The sequence below is a fragment of the Lonchura striata genome, chromosome 3, assembly GCF_050655825.1.
Source record: "Lonchura striata isolate lonStrDom1 chromosome 3, ASM5065582v1, whole genome shotgun sequence".
Lineage (NCBI taxonomy): Eukaryota > Metazoa > Chordata > Aves > Passeriformes > Estrildidae > Lonchura > Lonchura striata.
The window spans coordinates 96,641,761-96,655,246 of record NC_140705.1 but is presented as its reverse complement, the minus strand read 5'-3'; the positions used below and the strand labels follow the sequence as shown (position 1 = coordinate 96,655,246).

At 43.1% G+C, this 13,486-nt stretch overlaps 1 protein-coding gene across 6 annotated transcripts in view; it reads left to right on the top strand.

Moving 5' to 3' along the window:
* The window catches only part of CAPN14 (calpain 14), a 32,699-nt gene extending 19,535 nt beyond the window's left edge, over window positions 1–13,164 (top strand). For 4 of the 6 annotated variants that reach the window (XM_085575868.1, XM_085575872.1, XM_085575867.1 and 1 more), the window contains 10 exons: window positions 1,704–1,909; window positions 2,450–2,486; window positions 3,333–3,395; window positions 4,971–5,028; window positions 6,748–6,812; window positions 7,251–7,319; window positions 7,436–7,514; window positions 8,627–8,743; window positions 9,445–9,500; window positions 9,782–13,164. In XM_085575868.1, coding sequence (XP_085431994.1) covers window positions 1,704–1,909; window positions 2,450–2,486; window positions 3,333–3,395; window positions 4,971–5,028; window positions 6,748–6,812; window positions 7,251–7,319; window positions 7,436–7,514; window positions 8,627–8,743; window positions 9,445–9,500; window positions 9,782–9,808 — 777 coding nt within the window. In that variant the 3' untranslated portion in view covers window positions 9,809–13,164. Of the gene's footprint in view, window positions 1–1,703; window positions 1,910–2,449; window positions 2,487–3,332; window positions 3,396–4,970; window positions 5,029–5,356; window positions 6,813–7,250; window positions 7,323–7,435; window positions 7,515–8,626; window positions 8,744–9,444; window positions 9,501–9,781 lie in introns of those variants that run through there. The other 2 variants (XM_085575871.1, XR_014953967.1) reach the window with 2 other exon arrangements.
* The last annotated feature ends 322 nt before the right edge of the window (window positions 13,165–13,486 follow it).

Genomic DNA, 13,486 nt, shown 5'->3' with positions numbered 1-13,486 from the left:
AGCTCATTGGCCTTGAGAGTGGGCATTAGTTGTTCAGCTTCTCTCCTGGGTCTTCAGAGGTATTAGAAGTTACATCAACCTTTACCTGATGAGCACTTCAGCCTTGCTGCAGTTGTGGGATAGTGCCCCAATTCTTGCCTGTGTCGTGGGAGTCAGAACTGCCTTTCTGCTGCCTTCCAGTCTTGGCATGAGGTGGGAAAAGATCCTGTGCCCCATGTGAGTCAAAGATCTCCTAGGGAGCTCAGGTTCCCGGCTGTCTGATGGTACAGGTGTTTTCACCTTCTTCAGGTCAGCTGCACTTCTAGCATTTTCTTTATCCAAGAGATAAAGGTCCCTTTGGGACCTGAGAAAGGGTCTTGAAACTTAAATCCTGATTAAGTCCTGATTTTGGCCCTGACCTCAGAGGGCTATTTAAAACAGGGAAAGATTTAGCTCATATTGTCTTTAAGGGGCATATCTTCCACTCTGTTACTACTCAAATGAGAGTACACCTCTTAAATGAGAACTTGGGCTGGCAAAGAACTAGTTTGAGTATATGGTATGGGCAGCACAATTGTGTTCCAAGTTACTGTAGACCCAGCATGGTAAAAGATGCACTCCTTCCTGACTTCAGTATTTTGGGCACTATTAGAGTTGCCTTCAAGGTAAACTTTCTAGCAGAGAGGGTCTGAGTGTGACCCTAGTACAGTGCTCTGCCACACCTGAATGGGAATGGTGGCAGCCAGGACTTCAATTTCAGGTTTGTAGTGGTTGCCAAGATCAATACTGAGAGATGGCAAGCTGAGTGCATCTAAGGTATTGGAACTGCTGTCAAGAGAGTATTGACTGGAATATAAAAACTTTGAATTTAACATAAGGGGCATGAGGAGGAGTAACCCTGAACTCTTCATAAGAAAGATTGCCCTATTAGTAAGAAAAATACTGGCAAAGGAAGAGGAATAGCATCTCCCCATGAGGCTGCAGAGTAAAATGGCTATATGTTTTGAGGAACAGCCAAGATCAGAAGGTGACGGTAGTTTTAGCTAGCAGGATTATTTATTGGGCTTGTGTAGTGGGCACTCAGTGGCATTAAAATTAGTTTCATGTTGCCTGGATCAACACTTTATCCATCATCCTGTGGCAGAAAAGGGCCTGAAGAGCAAAGAGTGCCAGACAAATCAAGGACACTTGCATGAAGTGAGGACAAGGGCTTAGGTTGCTCATGCAGTATGCTCAAGTCACAGGTGTTCTGAAAAATCCTCTGCTACCAGATCCCTTGTGCAAAGGAGAAGCTGGGGACAAAATATGTGGTCCCTGTGGGAGAAGAGGTGTTCTGGCTAGTGAAAGGCAGTCTCTAGAGCAGTTTCTGCCTGTAGCCATTTTGGCCCATATGGCAAAGACTTTTGCAGAAGCCACATTGACAGGAACAGCTTCTCATCCCCAGTTCTTGCTGCTGTTCCTTACAAGTAGTGTAAGTTTTTCTGTAAGTTGCAGGAAGCGCAGTCTTTTGTCATATTAGTATTGGGCAAGGGTGCTGCATAATAAGAACCACCATATCCTGGGAAGAGACTGAGTCCTTTGGGCTCTGTTACCTGCTTGTGCTGTAAAACAGGCCGAGATGTGAAGGCAGGCTGGCTGTACCCTGCCTATTAATCCTCCACGCCCTTTGTCCATGCGTTCAGCTGGGGCAGAACACAATTCTCGTACCTTTCTTCCCTGAACAGTACCAAGAGAGCAACAGAAAGCTGCCCCCAGGTTTCTTCACCCGACATCAGCCAGTGAACAAGCACCAGGTTTTCCTTGATGAGCGGGAAGTGACTTATGACTTCCATCTGGAGCCTTGTGTCTACGTGATTGTCCCATCTACCCTGAAGCCTCAGCAAGAGTCTGAGTTCATCCTGCGTGTCTTCTCCAGGAAGCACATTCTTCGGTGAGATGCTGCTGCCCCTCTGCCAGCACCTAATTCCCTGGGAAAGTCTAGTCTTTCTAGTCTAATGGGGGCAGCATAAAGACTTAACTCTGCAAAAAGCAACACAATCTCTTTCAGAGAAGCTAGCTCCAGATTTCTCTTGCTGTAGGATTCTCAGTGGTTGAAGCACTGGCTTTGGCCTTTTCCTTTCAAAAATGGCTGAGATAGGCCCACAAAATTCTTGCAGTGTGCTCATGTTTGAGACTGTGAGAACGATAAGAGCTCTTTAGCTTTTTAGGTTCATTAGTTTGCCAGGAACTCCCTGCTGACAATGGTTGCTTGTGCAGAAATGGGTGCTTTGGCTACTTCAAATGCCAGCAGCTTTTGGGGTCCTGTATGGATATGAGACTCTGCTTTACTGCTGCTGTAACACCAGAGAATAAAACACACAGCAAGAGCAGGTTAGGGCCCCATCCGGGGAAGAGGAATGACACCTGTGGTTGAGACAAGCACACAGCTCTGAGATCTGTCCTTAATGTGTCTGCTTTTTTACATCTCCAGGGAAATGGGCGGGAACACGAGCTTCACCCTCTCTAAGGTGAGGGGAGTGGGGGATCTGTGGTTCAATCTACAGCTCTGAATGTTGGGATTTTACTATTGCTCTGCCCTAGAGGAGAGGCTGAGTGAAAATGTCAGTGTTTGTGTTGCAGCACTTGAAAGCACAGCTTGGGTTTACAGACAGAATCCTTTGGACTAAGGGGACAGATGCAATCAAATGTTGGGGACCAGCAAAACTTCAGACAGCTTAGTTGCCCTTTTGCAAACATATTTTAATTACACATCTTGCTTGCTCTACAGTCTTTCCTGTTCATGGCTTTTTGGAGACTCATGGTCCATTCTTGCACTTCTCCCCATCCCTTCCAGGCTTTAAGCATTTTGATGACATTATGGGACCTTAGCTGTACTATTCCCGTGCAATGGCCTAAAGGTTATTTTCAAAAGAACTGGGCTCAGTGGCAGTGCATGCACATCTGCAGCCTGTGCTAGGGAATTTATGGCACAATCTGTTCCCCTGGCACAAACAGAGCCTTTCCTGCTTTCATCTCCTCTGCTGGGCTGTACAAAGGAGAACAGAGACCCTTCTCTCTTCTTGGCACATAGTGAGCCCCATGCTTTGCACAGCTTGGGGTGGAGTGAGAGGAATGTTTCTCCCCACTAAATGTTATCTGAATATTTCTCTCCAAGAAATAGCAGTTCTGTGATGTAGGGAGGTATCTTGGCAGTGAGCTGTATTAGTGATGTAACACTGATTGCAGTGGTGGGCAGAGGGTGGAAGGGACAGGGAATGGAATGCCATGCTGGGAAAGCATCTTTAATCATTTGGTTGACAATATTTTTCTTCTGCAAGTTAATGATTTTTTTTTTTTTTTTTGATACCTTAAAGGAAATTGTTGATAGGTATGAAGGCAAGATTTGGGAGGATTTCTTCACAAAGTATTTTGAACAGGTAAGTTCTTGTGTGAGCAAACTCCTCCAGACCTATTATGTAGCTCTGTGAAAGTAAAGGCATCTGGATGTTCAAGGGAGGTCTGTAGATGTCTGGGGAGCAGAGAGGGGCTATGGAGAGCAGGTTGGACTCTATGTACAGTGATGACTCCATGCAGCAAATTTGCCTGTGAAGTTCAGCAATGTGATAGCATTGAGACAGGTACACTTCTATGCACAACAGGGTGTCAATGCCTGGAATTTAATGTGAATGTGACAGTATCAAGAGGCTCAAAAGGCATTAGCAAACTGATGGGCAGAAAGTCCATAAACAAATGCTAAAGGACTGAGCAGGGATGTACCCTCTAAGATCACTTTTCCAACAGGGAAACAACAGAATGGACTATAGAAGCTGACCAGGCTCACATGCTCTCCTTAAACATTAATTCCTGTTGACTGTACTGGGGACAACGTGATGGTCTGTGTTGATCCATCCTACCCTTTGGGGCATTCACTGGGGAAAGTTATCTATTAGAGAACACCCCTGAAATTCTGAACCTCGTCTCATGCTTACTTCATCACAGTTGGATGGCAACTAATCTGCTTTGAGGTGTGAAATAGATATTGGGTGTCCCATCATCTTTCCTTCCTTATTTCCTACTGAAATACAAGCCTTACTGTAAAAGATTATTTTTAGTGATTTCTCAGGCCTGATTTGGGATGGAGCTGGCTATCAGGGATCCCACTGACTGTGGTGAGGGATGCAAGCATTTTACCTTTCAGAAAAGGTCACTCCATTTATTTAACATTGTACCCTGTATTTGGCAAACACAATTTCACAAAAACAAATCTGCCCTTTTAATAGGAGTATTTTGAAGGCAGCTGTTACTAAAAACAAGGAATGCTTTCACTTTTTGCCCCTTGTTTAAGATTTTGGTTTTGAGACTGGTATGGCTTTGATGTGCTAGAAATTGCCACATACTGTGAGTTGCTGGTCCTTTGCTGTCAGGACGTCCAAGTACACAAAGAGGCAAAGACAGATACTGCCATTTCTGAAGGCTTTACCCTGACATATCTCAATGATCTGAAAGCAGGCTTTTATTTTTGAAGAATGACATTAAAAAAAATGCTCCAAACAAACCATTGTCACAGCTTCTAAAAGATTTATAAACTTTAGTATGACAAGGGAGAGAGGGAGTCTCTGCTTTGAAAAGTTTGGGTAGAAGTATTCCAAAGTTTCCTTTTTTTTTTTTTTAAATTATAAAAGGGGAATGTTTGAAGCAAATCTCTTGACAGTATGCTTGATGGGACAGATGGCACCAGGGCTGAAAGGCCTGTATCCTCACTCAGTGGAAATCTGCCCTACTGCACTGATCTGTGTGGAGCCCTGAGAAGTTAGCTTAGAGCACACTGCAGCCCTTACAGGCTCAGAATCTTGTCATATTCAAAGGGAGTCTTTTCTATCGATTTTCACAGTGGCTGGAGTGGGGCCAGAAAAGCAGAGAATGAAGATGGGGCATGCTGGGAAAACAAAAGAGGGAGAAAAGTGATTTAATACTTAGAAAAAAACCCCCTAAATTTCTCTTCCATATCACAGAATCCTGAAATAAATGCTGTTCAGCTCCAGAGGATCTTGAATAATATATCTTGGAGAAGTAAGTGCTGAGAAATAGCGTTTCTGCAAAATAAGCTCTCTCAGAGAAAAGCCTCAGCTCCTGTATCTATTTCTTGAATTCTGGGAAGAGAAACTGGCTTCAATCTGACTGAACTGACACTTTTGATGCCATGTTAGATTTCCAGTGCAAAAGGATTTGCTGGGGTGTGAATCAATATGGCAGAAATGTTATAAGCAGAGCTAATCTAGTTTGAATTTCAACAACTGAAATAATGAGGGAGGAGAGCAAGCATGAATGCAGATTCTTAATTTGGCCTCCAAACCTAGCTTGACCTCAGCTTTGATTCTAAAACTGTATCTCATTTCAGCCTGTGCCACTGCCTCAGTCTCAGCAGCACCAAACTAGAAGATGTGGAAAGCCTGGTCTGTAGGAATTGGTGTGGTGGAGGAGGGTCTTGCCTTTACTGTCATGTGTTGCTATTTACTCTTCCCTGCTGTGCATGCATAGGGCTGCCCTTGCTCTGTTTGGGGGACAGGATGAGGTGCAGGTGGCCTCTGTAACCCAAGCTTGTGAGAACCAGGTGAGCCCTGAGCTTGTCTCTCTCATGTGTGACATCCACTCTGCTGGGGGCAGCCCAAAGCACTCCACAGGCTTATAATTTGGACCTTGGTAACAAATAACACTACCTGGGCAGCAGTGAGGCATTGCAGTGGCTGTTCTCTCTGAACAATGACAATGAAATTACAGGTATAATGATGAATCCAGATTTTTTTTCCTGGTTCCTTCACCGGTAACGATTAATATGCAACATAGAAAATGCTCCATCCAGCCATTACAGGCAACAAAGAAGATGATCAAGAGTGGTGTGGTGCCTTTTTCACTTAAACTGAATTTGATATTACTCTCTTTTCTACAAAAGTGGGCAAGGATAGTTCTTCTGTCTTTGTAAACTGATCCACCAGGCACTGTTTTATCTGTGAGAAAACAATATTAAACAGGGAGTTTTGCTTTTAATAAATTATTGATTTTAAGAATTATTTTCAAATCTTTACGGTACTTGGTTCATATTTACTAAACAGGACTATTACAATATTAAAATTATTAAAGCATCTTGACTTCATGCAGAGAAAGGATTGGTGAGTTATGATTCTGTCCCTTACTCAGTGGAAGATGCAGACCAACTGTAATTGTGATTTGCAGTGAGATTAGAGCCTATTTCTGTTACTTTTCATGCAAGTTATATATGAACCAGGAATGCTAAGATTTGAGGCAGCATCATGTTTTCAGCAGTGCCTGTACTTTTAATTATATTAACGGAGCTGGCAGCATGTCTGAGAAAGAGAGGGAAAGAGAGATGCTTAGTACAAGGGTTTCAATTAATCTGCAGTGCTGTTCCCCAAAGCACTTCAGGTCAAGTGACTTTGCTCAAGGTCATGCAGTAAATTCTGTTTGGGATTAGAGCTTTGGATGTCCTTTTCCTTCCATTTTCTCTAATAGCTGGAGATACTGTACCATATTTCATTCTATATTACATGCCTTCAGGGAGCTCATATTGGATTTTCTGAGACTAGTAGAATCCATCCTGTTGCCTCATATTTTTATCATCATAAATGATACATCTTCTCAAGTGGGTGTAAAGTTTCAGAAAGGCTTTGGGGGCTGAAGCCCATCAAGTAAGGGGGAATTTTGTGAGAGTCCATTTTTCTGAGAGATGTCCATTGACTCCCCAAAACATTTTTATTTTTTTTCCCTCTCCAGATTTCCAGAGTTTTCGCCTGAATTTCAGTCTGGATTCCTGCCAGGGTATCTTGGCACTCCTGGATGTATCCTTGTCATGAGTGATGCTTCTGACTCATACAATACTTTACCAGAGCATTATTTCTTAGGTCAGACTGGATGTTACTGTGATTTCTTTACCACCAGGACATGGCCTTGCTTATTGAACTTCTCACCCTCCATAATAACAGTTCAACTGTGACAGACTGGAGCTGGTTTGGGAAAGGGTTGGTTCCTGCCACTTCTAAAATCAGCAGCCAGGTTTCCTTTGACTTTAGTGGGAGGAGGATCAAGTCTATAAATAGGCATGTGGGCTAAGAAATCATTATCCTCATATTATAATTGCATGGATGTTAGAGTGGCTGCAAGTTTCTGGGTTGTTTGGGTTTTTGATTTGGCTTTTTTTTTTCTTTTTTCATTTTTTAATATATATAATGAGTGCTTTCTAATGTTTGAGATGTTCTGACCTTAATACTCCCACTAAGCTAAATGCCACTGGCACACTGAGTATCCAGGAATTCAGAGTCCTGTGGAAAAGGCTGCTTTTCTATTTGGTATGACAGTAATTTCTATGCCCCCTTTCAATATCTCCCTGCTCACTATCCCTTTAGTGTCACCTGTTGGGTTTTGGGTGGTTTGGTTTGTTTAAAAGTACTCCCTCACCCCACAGGAAGTTTTCCAGAAGAGAGACACCAACAGATCAGGAAAGCTTGACCTTGTGGAAATGCATGCAGCTGTACAGGAGACAGGTGAGCCCACAGCATATTTTGGCAAATCTCATCTTCTTGCTCATAAAAGCTGAAGAAAAAGCACAGGGCTGGGAAACATCTTGATAACTGTGTGTAGAGCTCAGGAGGCATGGAAAACATTATAGTTCGCATGGCCTTGGCTATATCTTCTTCCTTCTTTATCTGGGTAAACACATATGAAAATTATTTTGCCATGGGATGGGCTGCCCACTCTTTTCTCAGTGTGGTCTCGCACTGAGAGTTGTCTGAAACAGAAGTGTCTGCCTATTTCAGACCCAATTTTTAAACTCTGTCCTGTGTGTTGCTAAGTGAAATTTAAAAGATTTTGTGGAGTTGTGGGGATGCAGGAGGCCAGATCCAGCTTGTATTAAATTGCTGCCTCTGCTGAAAACGACAGGGACCATACCTGGAAGCATGGGACTTGCACGGAGGTTATATTGGTGCCAGACTTCACTAATTCACATGCAGTGTCTGAGGCTTGGTCTAGAAATGGAGGATGATCCATATGAATCCAAATACCGGACCGGATGCTGCTATTACTGGGTGTTGTGTGGGGGCTGGAGCTCAGTCTTGTAGCTTCCTTTGCATGTTTACACCTTAAATATCATTCCTCTTTTTGGTGCATGTTCACCCAGTTCATCTGAGTCAGTGCAAGCACAGTGAGAAACCCAGGCAGACCTCTGCTAAAGCAAACTAAAATCCCAGACCATGAATAGAGAATGTTTTTGTTCCTTGCACATGCTGCTGCTTGACATTGGGACTGATGCTTTCTGTATGAACTTCCTCTGGATTTTCTTTTTCATCTCCTTTCCTACCCTCTTGGAAATACTGCTCTTAAACCCAGCTGCTGCTATTACACTCATATCCCATGAGCAAAAGAGGCCTATTTGAATTTTATTTCAACTCTGGAAGGACTGTAAGTATTGGGGAGTAGACCTGAACCCTTTTAAATTTGGAGAAGATATGTTCATGTAGAGGTCTCATTTGTGCTGGCTAATATTTGATTATCTTAGGCCAGTCTTGAAAAACAAAGCTGTTGGAAAAGGGATGAAGACCACTCAGTTGTGCCATCTCATTCTGTGTTCCTTTTTTTTCCCCCCCATTTTATGTAGGTATTTCACTCAGCAATGAAGTCTGTAATTTGATGGCAATCAGATATGGTGACCCTGACTTACAGATCAGTTTTGAGAGCTTTGTTTGCTTCATGCTTCGAGTGGAGATCATGGGAGGTGAGGCTGGTGTTCCGTATCGGGCCAAGCAAGCTGGTCTGCCAGCTGAGCCATAGCCCCTCTGATGCTGTTCCCACTGGCAGTGGGAAGTGGGAAAATGGCAGAACTGGATTTCTGAATAATGCAAGAGTAATCAATTTAAAGCAAGGGACAGATACAGAGGAAGCTAAGCTCTCTCTTTACTTCCCCACTAGTCCCTTCCTACAGACATCTAAGCTGTACATATCAGAGTGATTAAGCTCTCTGCAAATTTGCTCTGGCCTTGTAGGAAGAGGTAGACAAATTACAGAAGAAAACTACTTGTTTTCCATGAAGGAGACAGCCTTGAAATAAACCTTTTCCAGGAAGAAGAAAGCTTTGAAATATGTCTTTGGTGGGCTGCAGTTTGATGATGAGACAGCTGATACTCAGACCATGCTGCAGACACTTAGCACATGTCTTATAATTGTAGTGGGTAAGGTTGGGACCACCAGCATTTTGAGATTTTACAGATGGATGGGCAGACAGTAACATACCTGACTTTATTCAGCTGCTCCCAGTGTTCCAGCCTTCAGGGATCTCCCAGGGACAGAAGAGAGAAGCTCACATGCACTTGAGAACAGACTACAAGCTCTGCCTTTGGGGTTTTTCCCAAGACAGTGCCTTGGCTGTGGTGATCTCTTGGCTATCAAGTTAACACTCCTCATTTACATATTTTGCAGAGGCCTTCCGAAACTTAACACAAGATGGCAAAGGGATCTATCTCCGGGAATCTGAGGTAAAGCCCATCCCCTGACTGTCAGATGCAGGGCCCTTTGTTGCATGTGGCACTGCATGTTTTATTCTATAGCCTTAGAAAAGGTATCTTTTACTGACCACTTACAGGGTAAGTTACAAACAGCAAGGAGGCTCAGGCTTCTAAGTCTTCTGCTTTATTATGGCTTCTATTTCTTCTGAAGGCAGAATATCTCCAAAGCCCTGTAGTCCAGTCCAGGTGAGAGTATGGCAGAACTCTCACAGGGATGGATTATTTCAACCCTGTTTTCATATTATTTTCAGTGGATGATGATGACACTTTATTCCTGAAGCAATACTGTAGAGAAGGAGACAACCAGGCCTGTACCAGGAAGAGGAAGGCTGCCTGTTTCAACTTTTTACTTCATATGAAAAGTCTTTTCCTCAAGCAGACTTAACCACAGACTTGGTGAACTCAAGTTTTACTAATTAATGTATTTAATTTGAGTCCTACTTCACTTCAGACAACCCTACTAAGGAGAGACCATTGGATGCCAATTACCACAAGTGCACGGTGTGACACCCTGGAGCATGGCTGAGTTGTTCGTATCACCTGCTTCATGCTGATGCAATACTGCTGTTATAGGCACACATTGTGGCAGTGCCCAGAGGCTGTGCTTGGTGATGGAGCTCTTGAATCTGGAAGGGAAAAGGCCCTGTCCTGAGTAACTTGTCACCTGATAGAGGATACCCATTCTGTAGCTGCTAGGCCCATGATAGCTGGAATCTGTGGGCTTCTGAGAAAGAAGGGGTAGAGACTCACAGAATGAATGAACAGTCTTCCCTAGCCCTGACTTGGAAAAGTGATTGCAAACATTCAAACCATCTCTTTTGCTTTTATAAGTTAACATAGCCCTATTGAAGTGGCCCTAATTTGATTTGACCAAGTGATGAGCTGGGCCTCCAGCTGTTTGTTGCATGATGATTGTGTATTTATTTCAGAAAAGTGGGTTTTCTCTGCAGATTGAAAAGTACAGTACAGTGAAAAGTAAACTAATCCCATATTAAGAGGTTGGCGATGAATGAATATTCTCATAGGGTGGTAGGAGCTGTCTGATAAAATATTTGGATATTTATTTTCTATAGGGTGAGTGTGTGTACTTCAAAAGGATGCAGGTAAATGTAGGTTGTAGCTAATTAAATAGTACAACCCAGGTGCGTGACTGTGAACAGCGTTAGAGAGCACAGTATAAGTGGGACTATTCACGTCAAATTCCATGAGAGAGTTATTTGCTGCATCTGTAGGATCCTTTTCCACTTTCTTAACATTCATTTATTTGGGCTGGAAATTTCCACACTAAGTGACTGTTACAGTTTGCTGCTTTGATTTTTTTTTCTTTTTTCTCCCCTTTTTTGCATTCCTGCAGACAGCTCAATTTAGGCTCTTTTACAGTGCACAGCCTAGTCTGAGTCTGGGTGCTAAATGAAACAGAGCTCCAATGGGAATGAACATATAATGAAAGATCACACTCTAATACCTTTGTAGGAAGGAGTTATATTAAGCTTGCATAGGCAACCTTCCCTCTGGCTTTTTGTGACTTTTTACGTGCTTAATCTCATAAATATTTTTTCAGAGTGCATGTAAGATTCAGGAATGAGGTGGACTGTGGATAAGAAAGTAAACATGGGCATGACTGAGCTCAGGGATGTGCTTACCATTGCACTGAGGCCTGAGCAATAGCATAAGCATATTTATAGAGGAACTCCTTTGCATATAAGTGTTCCCAGTCAGGAGGCATTAAGCAGTAAAAACAACAGCATGCACTTTATTCCCCAGAACAGTCTGTTTCTAAGCAATATCATTTTCATCCTGTTTTTATGAGAAAACTGTTAGAACCAGATAAATAGATGGCTGTGTTGGTACTTGTTTATTACAGATGATATATCTATCATCTATTGGGAGCAACCTGCTGTGGAGTCACAGGGTTCAGTGTGTGAAGCAGAGCAGATTGGAGGGAGCAGGGACACCCAGGGTCCCTGGAGCATCCGAGGGCTCCATGTCCCACTGGGCTCCCCAAGAGGCTCTGTGTCCCACCAGGCTCCTGAGGGGGCTCCATCAGCAGCTCCCTCTCAATGCACGTCCCTGTTTCCTTTTGTGACTCGCAGCTGAACATGATGGTGCAAACTAAATTAGCCTGATTTAATTTGCACTCAACTCAGCAGGGGATGTTATAAACACTGATTTACTGTGTGCAGGAGCAGTGTTAGAAGAACCAAAATTGTTGGTTGAGGGAGCATAGGTCCTGCTTTTCTCAGCATGTTTTGGAAAGGATGGTTCCTGACACCTGTGGAAATGTCCAGGGGGATCTGTGTGAGCACAGAATGTTCACAGCAGGTTCTGTTGGACATGATGGGAAGGAAATATCTCAGTCCCAACTGGGTTTGTTGCACATTTAAGGCTGGGAATGTGCTGGACGTAGCTCCACCACAGGCTGTGTGCAAAACTGGTGCAAGACACCCAGTTTCAAAATTCAGCTCATTTTAATGTTGTACACATTGTTTTTTCTATCAGATTTTGTACTTATTTACTTCACACCTCTTTAATGCAGAACAATGTAATTGCAGGGAGATTATTTTGCTATTGATTGCTTGATCCAGGAAAGAAACAGAATTCATCCATGCCATGAATCACTAAGCATTTGCAGCAATAAACTTTATTGAGCCATGTGACTTGCTGTTACAGAATTGTAAAGAATCTTTTACTGGAATGATTATACCAAACCATGTACAATTCAAACTGAATTATCTGGCTCACAATAAAATATTTTTGGCAAGGGCACCTACTCGGACACTGTGAAGCTTTTATATTGCTAACAGAATAATGTTTTCTGGGCAATTCTGAAGATATATTACTCCTCATTTACAATGTGCATTGTGAAAAAATGGTCTGAAATGCTGCTGAAGGATGCATGCGTTTGTAACCACAGCATTTACAAGGATGCTGAGCTTTGCAGTGGGTGGTATTGCTCTAGCAGAAATGAAAGAAAAGTGGGACTGTGGCTTGAGACTAGTATTGCTAATAAAAGTCCTTTTTGAAAAAGGCAGGTGCAAGAATAGCAAATAATGTCTGCAGTGGGAAGAGGAGATGGATGGTATATTGTAACAATAAGGCTGAGATGAAATTGAAAGGAACTAATCAACCCTTTGCAAACAGAATCTTCAGCTAGAGCTTATTGCTGCAAATACACACACACACACACACACACCTGAAGTGTTTCATGTTTCCTGGATATAGTTAGTGCGCGTGTTGAGGGTGCAGTTGGGGTACAGCAGATACCAGTAGTCAGCCTCACTGCTTGCATGCATTCTGCATGGTCAGGGCTTCTGACTAGATGGCAACAGGACAGGCTCTACTCTCAAGCCTAACAGGACTCCAAAAGATCTAAGACTTACAGGAATGACAAGCATAGCTGGCAAGATCATGGTTCCAGTGAAGAGCTGTGGCAGTTTTAGGCAAAAAGGGGAAGAGCTGTCCTCTGGGGGCAAGTAACCACAAGGCAAATCACCCCAAGATCATGGGCTCTTGCCCTTACCAGCTAGGGATGACCACCCTAGAGATACCAAGCTGGCCCAGGTTTGAGATAGGCAGAAATACTCAATCTGTGTGTTTCTTTCTGGATAATCAATTAAAAGCTGTTGAGACACTGCAGTGTAATTCTCTGTCTGAGGTCACATCTTGCCTTTTACCTGTTTTATAGTGGGGCCACCAGGACTTCTGCCTTACCTAAAAGCATATTGAATCCTTTGCTAAGAGGTATTCTATTAATGCAAATGGCTACTGCACTATCATAGCTGTCTGAGCTGTGTCAGCAGACTTTGATCACAGCACAAGATGCTCTGTGTGAAATACACGATGCTGCTGTGGTTTTGATTATTAAGCAGTACATGTAACCCTAACTCCATGACCCACAAACAAACCTCTAAAGGGCAAGTTGTCATTGGACCGGCACCATAAAAATGAGAACTCTT